The 17,953-nt window shown below is 37.0% G+C and overlaps 1 protein-coding gene across 1 annotated transcript in view; it reads left to right on the forward strand.

Annotated features, from left to right (window-relative positions):
• LOC100714069 (vomeronasal type-2 receptor 116-like) overlaps positions 1–16,150 on the forward strand; it is a 41,424-nt gene extending 25,274 nt beyond the window's left edge. Inside the window, exons 2-9 of the mRNA XM_063258668.1 lie at positions 3,709–3,997; positions 4,383–5,189; positions 5,995–6,219; positions 6,557–6,680; positions 11,602–12,493; positions 13,467–13,481; positions 14,538–14,550; positions 15,989–16,150. Of these exons, the coding sequence (XP_063114738.1) occupies positions 3,709–3,997; positions 4,383–5,189; positions 5,995–6,219; positions 6,557–6,680; positions 11,602–12,493; positions 13,467–13,481; positions 14,538–14,550; positions 15,989–16,150 (2,527 nt within the window). The remainder of the gene's footprint in view (positions 1–3,708; positions 3,998–4,382; positions 5,190–5,994; positions 6,220–6,556; positions 6,681–11,601; positions 12,494–13,466; positions 13,482–14,537; positions 14,551–15,988) is intronic.
• The last annotated feature ends 1,803 nt before the right edge of the window (positions 16,151–17,953 follow it).

The raw sequence follows: 17,953 nt of genomic DNA on the forward strand, positions 1-17,953 counted from the left end.
GAGAAGTTTTTATGTCCTTAGCCTTCTCTTTTCAGTGTTAGCAGCTCATCACTCTCTGCCTTATTGGTGCTATCCGTGTTGCTTATCTCAATCGAGCTGCCACTGCGTAGCACATTGATTCATGTTCTTAAGAATCAGGGTCTGAGACATCATGCTGAATCCAGTGTCAAGCAGCTGTCTGACTGAAGTAAAAAATCAAATCCCTAATATAGTAGCAGTCATATTGCAGCAGTGATACTAATAAAAGCATACTAGCTTCTGTGGAATTTTTCTGAGTTGTAAAATAGTTTTCAAAAATGGTTTGAAGGTAAAATTTATGTGAGACTTTTCATTACAAAATAGTTTCAGATATTAAGTGGAGAATAAATTTTAGAAAAATTACAACTTTACATCTCCCAATGTGGCATTGGTTTGCATGGTCATTATTAATGTATACTAAAACCATTTGTTCAAAGGGTACTGGAAGAACCAACAAGCATATGCTTTCACATGATAACTTCATAGATTATGCAATTTTTTTCAGATGAAAAAGACCTTACATTGGAGAACTCTGGACTAATAAGGATTAAAAGGTGTGCAAATTTAACATCACTTAGAAAGAAATAAAATGATAATATTTGCTCATATTGTGATTAAAAATAGAAAATATACATCATTCTCTGGGGATTTTTCCTGCCTAAAAATGATTAATGTGAACCATTAAGACAAAGTGTGAGATACATTGGATGATCTCTTTAAATATTTCCTTTATATACAAGACAAAAAAAGCAAAAAGAACTACTTTTGATCAATAGAACTAGAGATATAATCTATCAAACATAGCAAGTGACTTTCAAATTGATAAAATATTTAAAAATGAACTCTAAACTGTTTTGGATGACAAACATACTCTGTATACAATACTGGGCCATCTTATTTTTTAGTAATGACTGCATGACTACAGGGCATCCACTATGATTCATAAGCCTCCTGCTAGAAGAGATTTGTATTGTAGATACTCAGTTACTTTCACATAATGTGCATGTCATGGCTTTCTGCATTGTGTCCTCCACAACCCATGGACCTGCAAGTTAGTGCACAAATAAGGAATAATTCAGGTGTGAGGTTTTCAACCTCTAGATTGATTTTTCTTCACATGCACAAGTGGGAATGCTCTCTTCTCAGACATTATGACATCAGTCCTGTAGCCAAATATACAGATAAATTACTGGATTTTGAACAAAACCAGAGGACTGTAGCAGATTCATTGTGTCCCTGTGTGGGACTGGGATGCCACTGACATGATAACTGATTAGGTTTTATCAGATACTGAAGTCACATGTGTTCCTGTAACTGTGAGCAGTCAGGGCAGTGGAGGAAACATTGACCTTTCACTTTCACAGGTGGTATCTGTATCTTTTTTTTTTTTTTTTCGTTTTTATCGGTACCAGGGATCGAACTCACGACTGCCTGCTTGCAAGGCAGGTGCTTATGCCGCTGAGCTAAATCCCCAGCCCCTTGTATCTTTTTCATATTTATCATTGTGTCCCAATGCCAGCTGATACTTTGGTTGCTGAACACTTTCCCAATGATGTCATGGTTTTTGAGACAAGGTCTATTTATATTACCTTAGTTTAACATCCTCTCTATTTAGGTCTCTGGAGCAGCTTGCAGTACAGGCAGGTCATATTTTACGTGGCCCGTGTGCTTTCAAATTCTGTTATCTGTTTTCCTTACTGACATAAAATTCCTTGAGCTTTAATTCTGCTATATGCTATGGAATATTTTTTCAGGTAATGATACAGTGGTGGGAATATGGAGTGGGTGGGCCAGAGAACCCTACTGTCAATTCATTGAAACCTTTTAAAAATAATCATTGCATTTTTTGAGACTAGTAAGGATTTTATTTAATAAGGACACAACTCTTTGTGTCCAGGCTGACTTAACTACATAGTGGGAAAAAGTACTAAGGGAAACATGAGACAGTATTTAGTTTTACTAAAACCAGAAGCAAAATGAAAACAAATTTTGAAAGAAAATTGCATATATTTTCTCTGTATATCAATAATATATTGCAAAAATAAGTTTAATATTTTATAGGAGGAGATGGTCTCTGTATTCAGAAATGCAGTAGCTCTAATAACTAAAATAGTCAAAATGATATATTAGGTTTTTCTTCAACCATGTATATGTACTATATGTGGAGTCAGACATATTGTTTCCATGGTTTTGTAAGCCATGATTCTTACACATAATATTTTGACATATACATCAAGATGTTCTAGAAAATTTATGTGCCTCCATGATATATCCTGTAAAATCAATAAAATTCATTTTTTCATACATTTTGTAACTTCCTAAATTTCTAAGTGGTTTCTTCTCTCATGTCTTTATAAAGAGGAAGTTTATAGATAAAATTTTGATAGATATTAGAGTGTAGTATAGAAATATACATATGCATGGTCTCTGATTAAAGTAAGTAAATACTGAGAAGCAAATTGGGCTCAAACCTATGTATATTTTTTAAACAAATGTTTATTTTTAGTATCAAATATTGACCTACAAATATAATGTAGTGGATCATGCAGGGGAATATTATTTCCTTAATATTTACCTTAATCAACTGCTCTCAATGGATCTTTGCAAAACACATGATGTTGCTCTATTTACATTATGTTTTAATAATTCAATTGATTTTGTTTCATGTATTTCCTCAAAATACTGAATTTTGTAACTTCTGTGATCTATCTATATCTATATCTATATCTATATCTATATCATCTATATCTATATCTATATATCTTGTCTTTGCACTACTTCAACCATTACCATGTCTATAGTCAGTTTTCCCAGCAGCATTTATTGAATATGCTATCTTTCATCCAAAGAAGAGATTTAATCCATGTCAAATATAACATGGTAAGTGTACCTTGGGCTGTTTTTGCATCTTCTCTTCTGTTTAATCAACCTACAAGTCTGATTTTGCCAATAACATGCTGTTTTTATCACATAGCTTTTTAGTATAATGTAACTCTAGGACTGGAACACCTCCTGCATTGACTTTGTGGCTCAGGTGCATTTCTTTGATGAGGCAGAGGGCTAGGTAACATAATTTCAAACTTTTCCTTGATGGTATTCTCCTCCCAGGCAAGTTTCCTAATGTGTCACAGGTTTCCTTTAACATCAGTTTCCCTCTTTGTTGCTACTTCCACTTCCACTTCTGCAAGCTGCACGAAGTGCTTAGTACATGTTAAGTATAAAATCTAAGACTGCATGGGGACCAATTCTCCTAAAGATGGAATTAATTTCCTGCTGGTATAGCCACAGTTAGGATATCATCTGAATTTTGCCTGCTATATAAAAATAGATCTCAACATAGTGATTGAAAATAATTATAGATATCTAAATTTTGATTTAGTAAATGAAAAATGATAATCTTTTTTAGCTTATCAGTGACTGTCTGGCCAATGTATATTCCTATAGCAAGAAGATGCAATTGTCCTAAAATTTTTGAGCCTATTACCTTAGTCATTAGAAATCTTTCCTTCAGTTCTCATCTAGCCTTAAGAACATTCCCAAAAGAAGACCACTAATACTGTCACATTTATGCCTCAGTTTGAAAAACATGGATTTAGGGAAGGAAGCTGAGCATTCAGTTCATAGATACTTTGGCACTAGAATGCAATAGATTCAGTGTTTACAATAAAGGTCTCTATGCTCTCTATGCAGGCATGTGCCCAATAGCTACCAGAATGTTCTAGCCTTCCTATTTGCCATAGAGCAAATCAACAAGAATCCTCATCTTTTACCCAACATATCTCTGGGATATGAGTTCCATAACTTTCCTTACAGTCACTGGAGGATGTTGGAGACTTCCCTCATTTTGCTCACAGGACAGAATGACATCCCTAATTACTCCTGTAGAAGAAAAAGCAAGTCTGTAGCAGTGTTAACAGGAACATCATGGGCAGCTTCTGCTCAAGTTGGAACCCTGCTGGAGCTCTACAAGTTTCCACAGGTAAGCATGAGTGAGATTAGGAAAAATAAAATGAAGTCTTGCATGGAGACATTCTGAGATGATTAAATAGGGTGGCAGAAGGCTCCTGGTTAAAACACACCTTAATCACTGTGAAATTTCAATACTTAAGTTCAGACAGACTTAGTGATTTGCTCAGAAGTTATTTTGTCTACAGAAAAATAGAGGGAGAAAGAAACAAAAATTTTTCCTAAAAACTTGTGCCTCATAGTTGTTTTCTAGAAAGTCTTAGTGAATGGAGATGAATAGAAAGACTGGATCAATAGTATCTCTTTCTATGCCTTCCTGCCATTATTTAGTATTCAGGTTTGTACTTGTGCTTTGTCAACACTCTCCTTAAATTCCTTGCAATTTTCTTTCCTTTTAGGTTTCATTTGGGTCTTTTGATCCTGTGCTAAGAGACAATGGACAGTTTCCTTCTATCTATCAGGCAGCCCCTAAGGACACATCTCTGGCCCTTGCTATGGTTTCCTTGCTGCTTCATTTCAGATGGACCTGGGTGGGACTGGTCATTATGGAAGGTCAGAAAGGATTTCAGTTTCTCTCAGATGTGAGAGTGGAGATGGACAGGAACAAAATCTGTGTAGCATTTGTGAAAATGGTCTCAACTCATCTTGTATCATATATGGCATCTGCAAAGGAATACATTATTTTGACTAAGGAAACTTCACAAGTGAATGTGGTGATCATTTACTATGACACTGATTTCCTAAATGATGTGAACCATAACATAGAGCAGAACTTATTAACAGGAAAAGTCTGGGTGACCAACTCACAGTGGCATGCTGACATGACTGGGAAAAACTTCATCCTCAATTCATTCCATGGGACACTCATTTTTTCTAATCATCATGAAGAAATTTCTGATTTCAAAACTTTTGTCCAAGAAGCCAACCCTTCCAAATACCCAGAAGACTTTTACCTCACTAGATTTTGGTTCAGCAATTTCCATTGCTCATTCTCTGATGCTGACTGTTCATTGAAAGACTGCACACCCAATGCCTCGCTGGTGCATCTGCCTGCAAATCATTTTGACCCAACCATGACTGATTGGAGTCACAATGTACACAATGCTGTGTATGCTGTGGCCCATGCCCTGCATGAGATGCTTCTTCAACAAGCACAAATGTCATTGATGGGAAACAAGAAAGTGACAATATTTTCCCCCTGGCAGGTAAAGCATCCTTTTTTATAATGGCATGCAATGAAATCAAGGTGCCTGAGAGGTTTAGAAAACATTATCCAAAACACAAGTGATTCCACACCATGTCATTGTTAAGGAGGTAAATTATGAGCTTTGTTCGAGTGGTCACTTAGTAAGAAAACACTGGTATCAAAAAAATCAATAGGAGACCAGATCATTGCTTTTCTCTAAAGCATGAATGTGTCCACTCAGATAACATATTTATTATACAAATCTAAGTATTTTTCATAAGCTGCCTAGTATAAAAGAAGTAATTATATTCTTGAGTTTAAATAGCATTAAACTCTATATTAAGTGTATTATCTTGAATTTCTCATTTCATACTGCAGTGTCTTTTGCTTGTGAAGCCTTCATTTTGCAACTGTAAGTTGTGGGAACCTGCAAGTTAAAAATAATGAAATATCTTGTTTTGCTTTTTTTTTTTATCGGTACCAGATTTCGAACTCATGACCTCCTGCTTGCATGGCAGGTGTTATGCCACTGAGCTAAATTCCCAGCCCCATAAAACTAATGAAATATCTTGGAATTTATTTTCTAACTTGAATGAAAAAATTTTTTAATTAGTTTGGATTAAATTTTTCTCCTGAGATTTATCATTTTTTTAAGAAAAATGAGATATTTTGTCTTCCATGACACTTCATTTATTCTACTTTATAAAATGCCAGTGTCCATATTGCACAATGTAATAAAAATTAAAGATAATTAGGAGCTTTTCCTTGTTCATTTGTGTCTTAATCATGGAGTCCTGTTCAGCAAAGGGTGATTTCTCTTTTAGCTCAACCCAATTTTGAAGAACATTCAATTTAACAATCCTGCTGGAGACCAAGTGAATTTGAATGACAGAAGCAAAGTGGATGTACAGTATGACATTCTCAACTTTTGGAATTTCCCAGAAGGCCTTAGACTTAAGGTCAAATTGGGAGCATTTAACCCACATGTGCCACATGACCAACAATTGTCTTTATCTGATATGATTGAGTGGGCCACAGGAATTACAGAGGTACATTGGATATAATTATAAAGCACTTCAGTAAAAATAAATAAAAAATATTGCTGCAGATTTTGCATGCCAAATTTTATGTAATGGGAAACTATGACATTTAAAACTCTCAATTTCAATTCCATCAATTTTCTCATTGGATAGTTAGTTTTCCAATGCATTGGAAAGGGGCATATTTATTTAATTATATTTTATAAATGTCTATAAATTTTATGTTGTCAAATATGTCACTCACACATACATATATGTAATATTTGTGTAATAAAATTGATTTTCTTTCAAGTTCTAAAGGATTGATACATTTCTAAGAACTCAGCAACCTTTATTTTGTCCTTAGATGCCCTACTCTGTATGCAGTGAGAGCTGTCATCATGGATTCAGGAAGACCTCTCAGGAGGGAAAACCTGCCTGTTGTTTTGATTGCACCCCCTGCCCAGAGAATGAGATCACCAATGACACTGGTAAGAGTGTGTCTTAGGAAGATATTCTCCATGTTCATTTCATATTCACCCCATTCATCCAGAAAATGGAAAAAAGAGTTCCAGAGGCCAATAATGACAAAATTATTTCTTCTGTCAGGTGGAAATTTATTTGTTCAACTCAGGACATCCTCTGTCCCTCCCTCTATATGTACTATATGTATAGATTAACTTTTTCTTTTTTTGCATTTCCTTTTCCTTCTTACATTGGTGAGGACTTCTTACATTGGTGAGAACTTGCAGGTTCCCACAACTTACCAAGTGGTTCCTCCATATGTAGCCATATCTCCATGTCTTTTGTTGTTTTTATTTTTTTGAGACAAATCTTGCAACTTTTCACCAGTCTTTCTCAGATTACTGTGTAGCTAAAATCACAGACACACAAACACTCCAAAACTATTCCAAGTTGCTTTTTTGACCTACTGAAAACATTTTCACATGAAAATGCTTCTCCTACCCTATCAACTATGAGTTCCATCTTCACCATAAAGCTTAACACTAGCATTGTTAAACAACAGCTATGCACATGATTGAAACCTCATTTTAATTACATTAGAGATGAAGATCCACAATTTTCTTACTTTTCAGGATCTAGCACTGATCTTGACAGAAAGTAGGTGCTCAGATAGGTGCTCAGAGACTCTGCTTGACCTGAGACAGAGATAGATCTTTAGTGTGGTGCATGCCTGGTGTACACTAGGACATCAGTTACTAGCATGTTATCTCTGCTGTACCAGAAGTCACACATCAATAGGGGAAATAACGTACATCCTGAATCATAGTTTTTGCCACAGAGCTGCTGGGTGGTATGAATTCAGTCTAAGAGATTGAATGAGTGATGGGATCTCTATTTTTAGGAGACTGTCAGAGACATTTCTCAGGGGGAGACTCCCATCACCAATTTGGTGTATCTCTCTTTGTGCTGTTTGCTTCCCTGGGATGAACATCTGACTATGACCTTTAGTCCGCTGACTATGAAAATCTGGGCCACAGTAAAATCCCTTGTTCTATGTTCTCCATGGCAGGTGTTTTGTAGCAGAGATAAGAAATTGACTCATTCATTATTATACCAAGAAGAAGTAAGGTAACATTATTCTTTGTTTAGCAGAAGTGGCCCAAATGGCTCATGCCCATTTGTATATTATTAAAAGGCTAAAAATAAATTCTGTGTCCTTAAAACACAGATAATATTAGGGTGAGAATAGAGACAGTGGAAAGAAAATTTACCGAATCACGCACCTGATAATTTTTGAATGACTTTTGAAACACTTGACATGACAAAAAACTATGACATGGTAATTCAAGCTTATGTATTCACACTACTAGTAAGCCTGTACCTTCATGATAACTCTTAATGACCCACCAAACACATGCCTACCATATAGTTAATCCTAGCCCATGACCGCTCACAGGAGCTTTGTCTGCCCATCTTTATACTGCATATGTTCTAATTTGCTTTAACAGCAAACATGTGATTTCATTTTGCAACCTACTTAGTATGCTTTCAAATTTGGTTTGAAGTATTTCAAGACTGATGATGTAACTTACATTAACTTGGATATGTATTCTCTATGGAGTTTCAGTGTGTGATACATTCCCGTTAAGTTGTTTATACTTCTAGTTTCTGAGTAACAGTTTTCAAAATTTTTTTCTCATACAATAATTTAAAATGCAAATTAACAAGCTCCTGTACTTGAATGACTTATCAAAGATTAAAGCTGAAGCAAAAACTATTTTAGTGAGAAATGCGTATATCATATTATACTTATGTGCTATGAATATTCAGTTATTGAAAAAAAAGTTCTGCATTTGAAATATTTTTAAAAACTAAGTAATAAAGTGAAAATTGAAACAAAAATGCAATATGAGCAACAAAATAAAAGGAATGTTTAAGAAATTAAAACACTAATAAAGATCTCAACAGAATCAAAGTTGATTCTAGTAAAAAAATTGACAACAATGAATACACTAGAAATTGACACACCTTTCAAAAACAATAATATCATAGCTAAAAATTATTTTGCCATTTCTTTAGATCTATGGAAATTTTCCTTATGAATATGTAGTTTAGAGTTCACTGTTTTATATCAATCTATTTGAATGTTTGCTTGAAACCCACAAACTACAGGAAATAGCAAAAGATTTCTAAGGAAAAATAAAACAAATTGACCAAATCCTATTAACACATATGGATTCTTAAGTTAATATTTCCCCAAAATATTTATATGGATTAAGTATTAAAGAAACTGTTTCTAACCTACTCCTAGTTATATCATCCATAGTAGGAATGAAGTATGCATGAAGGAATCGGTCAGCATTCTACTGATGTACTTTCATGTTTATGTTCATTGTACACAATGCATAGTAACCAATACAGAGTCACTCTAAGATGTCATTAGAAAGTGAATATAGATTTATTATATATACATTAATGTATTCAGTCATAAAGTAAAATGCAATTATGAAATTTTCAGAACAATAATGAAATTGGAGATCCTCATGTAAAATGAAATAAACCAGACTCATGCAGAGAAGTATCATACATCCTCCCTGATATGTGCGATCAAGATAGATGGTATAAAGTGGAAAAGAGTCTGTTACTAGAGAAAGGGAAAGGAGTAGATGGGAAGGTGTGTAGGGGCAGGAAAGGCTGGCAAACACACACACACACACACACACACACACACACATATATATAATATTATAATGAAACATTAGTTCATAAAATTAATAGGCACTAATAAAATATAAAAATAAATGCTATGAGGATTCAAAACTGAAAAAGGTGTACCAGTGGTGAAATTTTAATTTTTAAAGCAACATACCAATACTAATTTACATCAACTCCTTCACACAAACAAAAATATAACACAATCAGTTATGTTAAGAGGATACCTAAAACCCGTGAGTTCTGTAGACTACTACCCTTTCACAGAGAAGGATTAACTTCACTCATTTGTAGGAAAACTGATGCACCTTGAGACCATAATGAAAGTGAAGTATATCTGACACATGAGAGGAAATATGGCATGGTATCTCTCATTTGAAAAACTCAACATGTAAAAACATAATGAAAAGTAACAAAGAGGAAAAAGGAAAGGGAGACAGAGTTACTGTAATACAGCATGGACAGTTTATCAAAAAGTGTTGATTTAGGATAGCTGTCTTATATGTTATTTGTCTGAGGAGTCTTGTGTTAATCTGATATATATATATATATATATATATATATATATATATATATGTATGTATAGCAATAAAATGTATAAGGATTTATAAGATAAATAAATGAATTAGAAGCTGGCACAATAAAAGGACAGTAGAGAAAGAGAAAAAGAATTATGAAGTATTATGTACATGTACCAATTCCCTGCAGTGAATGGACTCATTATGTACTGAAAACATGTAACATAATTTTTTTAAAAGGAGAAATAAAGGCTACACTATATTACCACCAGATGACAATGTCATCACAATAAGCTAAGTTTATAGACCACTTTCCTTTGGGAACTAAATTGGCATATTCTATTCCAAATTTACACATATTCTAAATAGGGAATCCATGGCCAAATTTATTCTATTAAATATAATTTAGTGTACTATGTCTTTAAAAAATAGAAATGGTATCAATGAATGAAGAAAATTTAATAATATCAAAATCCTTTCCATGATTTATAAACAAAAGCAACACTTAATAAATTAAAGATAGGAAGAAACTGCATACATCTTTTAAATGACATTTATACAACCCCAAAGTAAACCACACATTTTGCTGTTAAATTCTGAAGGCAAATGTCACAGTAGGATAATCCTTATTACTCCCACCAGAATACGCCTTATTACTCCCACCAGATATGTTACATGTCCCTATTGATACAAAACACTCAGAAAAACATATAAAACCAATTAAGTATGAGAAAAAAGAATATATTTGGGGTAATTTTATATAGTGTTGGTTTGTAAGTATAAAGCACACAGAAATTAATAATTGAACCAATGGTTATGGAACATAAAGTGAAAAGTAATCTATTGCTGTAGGTGAGTCATTACCCATTACATGAATTCATACTTAAGAAATCTTAAAGTATTAATGATATACTTGTAAAATTTATAAGTATTCTGAAAGTACAGAGCACTCTCCTGTACAAGTCCAAAAATATCTGTCTAAATAACAAATCTGAAATAATTGAAGAAAGCAAGTTCATGGATGTAAATGTTCAACAGTGGAGGATGTTAGCATTTGACAATTTGTTTTATATAAACTATGTAATTGTTATACAAACTGCAGCATGATTTTTCAAGAAAGCCTCAACTTTCATGGAGTGGAGCAAAATATCCTACATTACAGTGTAAATCTCATCATAGTGCTAGAACATGGTAAATTATTTGGGTTTCTCAAGTGGTTATTCACTGAAAAAATCTGTAAAGCATGAATTTTCAGGGGTTAGCTCTAGATAGGTTTATACTTTTATTGTCCTTCGAAAATATAGAACTGTAAAAGAAAAGATTGATTGGGAAATACTGTCAATATAACATTCCCTTGTCAGTGTCTAGAAAATCAAATGAAAACTTGGGTATGTTGATGCAGCCCTGGAATACAGGCACTCCAGGAGGCTGAGACAAAAGGATCACAAGCTTGAGTGCAGCCTGGGCGACTCTGTGATTAAGATGATTTCAAAACGTAAAAACTTTTAAAGGAAGAGTTGTAACTCAGTACAAAGGTCTTGTATTCAAGATTCTTGTCTAGAAATAGAAAGAAAGTTATTTTAAATGAAAAACAAACATGAAACAGAAACAAAAGAGCACAAGTATTCTTAGGAAGACCTATGAAATTCTATGAATAGTTGAGTGAATATTGAAAATTAATGAACTTCAGCTAATGAGAATTTAAATTTTTCAGTAGATATGGAGCAGTGTGTGAAGTGTTCTGATGACCACTATGCCACGATACAGCAAGATCTCTGCCTCCAAAAGTCTGTGACTTTCCTGGCTCATGAAGACCTCATGGGGAAGATGCTGGCCGGCACAGCCCTGAGTCTCACTGTTCTCACAGCTGCTGTTCTTGGGCTCTTTGTAAAGCACCAAGATACTCCCATTGTTAAGGCCAATAACAGAGCTCTCAGCTATACCTTGCTCATTTCCCTCATCTTCTGCTTTCTCTGCCCTTTACTCTTCATTGGTCAACCCAATACAGCAACCTGCATCCTTCAGCAGACCACATTTGCAGTTGTCTTCACTGTGGCAGTTTCCACTGTCTTGGCCAAAACTATTACTGTGGTGCTGGCCTTTAAGGTCACTGCTCCAGGAAGAAGAATGAGGCAGTTGCTGGTATCAGGGGCACCAAACTACATCATCCCCATCTGTACCATGATCCAACTCACTCTATGTGGAGTATGGATGGGGACAAACCCACCCTACATTGACACAGATGCACACTCTGAACATGGTCACATCGTCATCATGTGCAACAAGGGCTCCCTCGCTGCTTTCTACTGTGTCCTGGGGTACCTGGGCTCCTTGGCCATGCTCAGCTTCACTGTGGCTTTCCTAGTCAGGAACCTGCCTGACTCCTTCAATGAAGCCAAGTTCCTCACATTCAGCATGCTGGTGTTCTGTAGTGTGTGGGTCACGTTCCTCCCCATGTACCACAGCAGCAAGGGGAAGGTGATAGTGGCCATGGAGGTCTTCTCCATCTTGGTCTCTGGTGCAGGGCTGCTGGGCTGCATCTTTGCCCCTAAGTGCTATATTATTTTGTTAAGACCAGAGAGAAATTCTCTGCATGGATTCAGAGATAAAACACGTTCTGGTAAATAATAAACCTTCTTAGTTTAAAAATATCATTTGTGACTTCCGGGAGAACATGGCGGACAGACAACAGCAACTACCGGAGGCTCTCTGAAAGACTCGGCTCAGAAGCCAGGAATGGTGTGGACTAAGGAGACATAAGCAGGTGGAGATATGCTCTGCTGACTCAGGAGCGAACTGGGCTGAGAGAAACCAACTTGGAATGCAGTCCTGGTGCTAAAACATGAACAGAAAAGCCTCGGTGTGGAGGCTGGACCCCGCGCCATTGTAAGCCGCGATTTGGGTTTCCCGCCGCACAGCGGCTGGCTGCCTCTACAGTGGCTCGGCAAGGAGAGAGACACGCAGAAGCTCTGAGAACGGCAATCTGCGAATGGCAGGGAGGCGTGCACTGACTTGTGGTGAGGTGAGTGAGAGAAACTGACACTCTACCACAGTTTGACTCCAGCAGAGGACTTTCTGGGCCTGAGCAGTCCTGTGGGAGCAGGGCGCGGTGGCGACTCCAGCCACACATCCCCCTCTCGGGCGGGATTGGTGAAAAGTGCCTGGCCTGCGTGACGCTGCCGGCGGACCTGGTGGGCTGACCCAACCCAGATCCCAGAGCCTGACGGTGGCCGGGAGGGGAGACGCATAGGCTGCCTGGTCTGTAACTCCCTGGTGCGCAGCGGTGAGCGGGAACACCTAGCTGGTGCAATTCGATCAGGCTGTGGCTGACTGGGAGAGAAGCTGGGCCTCTTATATAAGCTTGCATATATAAGGAACAGAGAAGAAGAGGCAGCATGGGAAGAGGCAGCAACAAGAAAGGCTCCTTGGCCCCCAATTCTGAGAAACAGGCAATAGCAGACACCGCACCAATACACATAAGGCACCATATAGAGAGCCTCATAGACCAATTCAGGAATGAAGTTATCAATGACCTGAAGCTAGAAGTATGCAGAATAGTTAGAGAAATGCTAAGTACCACCCAAGAAAAAACAGGTGGTGGAATGGAAGAACAGAAAAAAAGGGGAGAATTGTTTGATGGAGAAAACAGAGAAAGCATAGAATACATGAAGCAGGTTCAAAGGGACTACCAAGATACGAAGAAGTCTATAGAAGACTGGCATAACAGCTTGAAAGAAACTAAGGACAGACTATCTGAACTGGAGGGCAGACTTGTAATATGGGAGAATGAAATGAAAAACTTCTTAAAAATAACAAAGAAACAAACATCAATAATACAAAGACAAGAAGATGATAAGAGGAGCCATAACTTAAGGATTAAGAACATAAAAGAAGAAGTAGGGACACAAACAAGTGAACTACAAAAGCTACTCACAGAAATAATCCAGGAGAATTTTCCTAATTTAGCAAAAGGTAAAGATACTCTGATGTATGAGGCATACAGGACCCCAGCTACCTACAACCCAAACAGAGCAACACCCAGGCATATAATAATAAAAATTCCAGAAATTCAATACAAGAACAGAATATTAAAAGCTGTAAGAGACAAGAAACAGACCACTTACAAGGGAACACCCATCAGAATTACAGCAGATTTCTCTGCACAAACCATCAAATCACGAAGAGCGTGGGGGGAAATAATTCAAGCTTTGAAAGATAATAATCTCCAGCCAAGATTGAGATATCCTGCACAACTGTCCCTGGAAATTGATGAAAAAATGAGGTGCTTCCAGGATAAAGAGGAACTGGGGGAATTTGCAACCACCAATTCAACTCTACAGAGAGTATTGCAGGATATTCTAAAAAAAGAAAAATACAAAGAATCCAGAAATAATGGCAGAGAGGCCACAATGAATGGAGCAGAGAACAAAATGAAGAAGACAAACTGACAGCTACTGACAGAAAAAGAGCTCAACAGAAATGAGGCAGAGAAGATTGGATGATAGGAACAGCTATTTTGGAGAAAATGACATCTTAATAGGTAATACTGATTTAGTATCATCTTGTTTTGAAGTCTCATCTAGCTTTTGTCCTGTCTCCAATGGTCTAAATAGGCTGTATCTTATTGGATTTTAGTATGTACGATAGTATAAGCAAAAACCTTTTAAAGACAAGGAGATTATACAGAAACCATTGTTCATTTTCTGTTAATCAATTCTAAATACTCTGTCATGCTGTCATTCTCTTGAATGGTTTTACATTGTTTTGATATACTTAATGCTACAGTATACGAAGTTGTACTCAAGGATTTCAAAAAAAGAGACAATATGGTAACTACTTTTAAGTTAGGATTATCTGGTGGTGAAACACTATTCTGCTTAAATGGTTATGTTTTGATCTGTGCTGTTTCGTTGTTATGCCCTCTTTTTTTCTCAATCTCCACTCCATTATTTACTTTTTTATCTTTATCCTTTTAATTAAAGGAAAAAAATAGCAGGATATATTATAGTAACCCACTTTGACTTTTCATTACCTTGATTTAAAGCCCTGTATTACTCTCACCATCTGGTTTTCAACTGATGTTCCCTTATTCTGTTTTGCTGGATAGTATCAGGTTCGAAAGTTTAGGCATCAGCTGTGAAGATAATGAGATTCATTATGACGCCCATTCTTGTTGACTTTTATCTACTTTTGAAGACCTACAATGTCTCCAATGTTTTGGTTTTGTCGGTTTTTTTTTCTTTACTATTTTGTTCAATTGTGTTATAACTAACGATATAGGCAATTCTATTAGAGATAGCGGGAGGCATTATGGTAACCATTGTTGATCACCTTGTATTATGTTTTTACATTTTCAATTATGTCCACCCTTTTGACTTGACTGATTCTGTTCTGTTATGTCACATTTGGTTTTACTCTCTTCCAAAAAAGCAATAAGAACCGTGGGAGCAATGAAACCCAAAATGCGTAATAGTCATGGTACAAAAGAGAGGAAAAGAAAGTGCTCCAAACTATATAACTGCATGTATATTTAAGTGTATAAGATAGAAAATGATATCACAGAGTTTTATTGGATCAATGAACAGAACTGTTTGCAGTATCATTGATGGAATGTCCACTTTACAAGCTTTAATTTTGTGACTTGAACAATTATTTCTAAGATGACAATATGTAATCCATTAACTAGTGATTTCCTACTGTTCATTTTTTTCTGTAAATCTGTATTACTTGTACCCTTTCCCTGCTTTTTTTTTCTTTTCTCCTTAAATAAAATTTAAAAAAAAATAAAAATAAATAAAAATAAAAATATCATTTGTAAAGTACAGTGCTTCCAGGACAAATCTGCAACATTTTATGGGTTAGTTATTAGATAAAAACATGGAGTCTACATCAGTAAACAACTGACTCTTACCTTTTCCTATGATAGTCTTAATGTTAATAACAACTATAAAAATTACCTTTTGATTTTGCATAATAGTCTGGAAATTTCTTGTTCTACAAATTTTTTCATAAATCTTTTTGTTTTTGTTTGACTTTTGTACTTAATTTTACCTTGTGTTCGACTTGTCCTTTTCAGTCATTTTTATTATGATAAATTTTTTCAGGTTATTAAATTTCTAATGTGGCAGGCAAGCGTGGCGCCCCGGAGTGCGGCCCAGAGGCAGCAGCAGCAGTTGGTGAATAACCTAAAGCGATCTCCGCTGGGAAGCTCTCCTGCTCTTCAAAGCTCGTTTGCTGAAGAAGCTTGCTATTCAACATCTCACTAACTGAAGGCTGAGTACATTTAACAATAAAACAGGGCTGCGACTCCTTAGTCAGCAGCGGCTGCTGCGGCCTGTGGCCCAGGCGGCTGGGAGAAGCGGAGTGTTGGTGAGTGACGTGGCAGAGGTGTAGTTTGACATGGTGTGTTACGTGGGGGAGAGAATAAAACTCCAGCAAGATCCGGGCTGCAAAAGCAGTGACTGAGGCGCTTGTACCACCACCTGCAGGAACTTTCACCCTGACTTGGGGGACCAGACCGGCTCCCCACTGGACCAGAGACCAGGCCTGAAGGGTGAGTAACAGCTGTGGCTGAGAGCTCCACCCAGCCTGCAGGAACTCTCGCCCTGACCTGGGGACCCAGGCTGGTTTCCCACCAAACCCAGGGACCAGCCCAGTTCAGAGACTATAGCAGCTGCGGCTGGGAGCCCCGCCCAGCCTGCAGGAACTTTTTCCCTGATTTGGGGGACCAGACTGGCTCCCCACTGGACCAGAGACCAGACCAGAAGGGTGAGAGTAACAACTGTGGCTGGGAGCTCTGCCCAGCCTGCGGGAACTTTCTCCCTGACTTGGGGGACCAGACAGGCTCCCCACCAACCAGAGACTAGGCCAGAAGGGTAAGAGTAACATCAGTGGCTGGGAGCTCCGCCCAGCCTGCGGGAACTTTCGCCCTGACCTGGGGACCCAGGCCAGGTCTCTACCAGACCCAGGGACCAGGCCAGATCAGAGACTGTGGCAGCATCGGCTGGGAGCTCCGCCCAGCCTGAGACACTCTTTCTGGTCTGAGGAGCAGGCCATAGTTCCCTACTGGGCCCAGTGAGTGGGGCCATCGCAGGGTACCCCAACCCAGGCTGGTGGATCTCTCTCCCATACCTGGAAGAACACTTGAAGCTTCCAAATACAGGAAAATGACAAAACAAAAAGTCTAAAATGCAATCTCAAACATCCCAAGAAAACCCAGGAGCCATGTGCATAGAAGAAAATTCATGCCACATGACTGAAATACCTGAAATAATGGTAACCGAAATAAAGAAGCAAGTATGGAAAGCCGTGAAGGAATTCAAACTAGAAATATTCTCTCAGATGAAAGAAGAATTGATAAAAGAAATGAAGCAGATGCTAAACATAGCTAAAGAAGAGGCAGTTAAAAAATTAGAGGAACTAAACAGAAGGATAGAATTCCTGGATGAATAGTATAGGAAGCAAACAGAATACATAAAACAGATGCAAAGAGATATACAGGAAATCAAAAACTCCATTGAAAGTTGTAAATACTGCCTCAATGAATGTGAAGATAGAATCTCAGACCGTGAAGACAAGATTGCAACAAGTGAACAGGAAAGAAAAGATCTTTTAAAAATAACAAGAAATCAGGAAATAACAATTCAACACCTACAGGACAACCCAAAGAGAAACAACATAAGATTGATAGGGATAAATGAAAAAGAAGGGGACAACATAAAGGATGTCAAGAGGATATTTAGAGAAGTAATAGCTGAAAATTTCCCAAACATGAGATTGGAAACTGATATCAAGATTAATGAAGCATATAGATCTCCAAATAGTCACAACCAAAATAAATCTACACCCAGACATATAATAATGACCATCTCAGAAATTGAACAAAAGAATAGAATATTAAAGGCTGTCAGAGAGAAAAGACAGATCACCTATAAAGGAAAACCTATCAGAATTACAGCAGACTTCTCAGCACAAACAATAAAGTCAAGAAGATCACTGAGTGATGTGTTTCAGATCCTAAAAGAAAATGATTTTCAACCTTGGCTGATGTACCCTGCAAAACTGTCTTT

The sequence above is a fragment of the Cavia porcellus genome, unplaced genomic scaffold (assembly GCF_034190915.1).
Source record: "Cavia porcellus strain 051 isolate PalLab524CR breed Dunkin Hartley unplaced genomic scaffold, mCavPor4.1 scaffold_11, whole genome shotgun sequence".
NCBI lineage: Eukaryota > Metazoa > Chordata > Mammalia > Rodentia > Caviidae > Cavia > Cavia porcellus.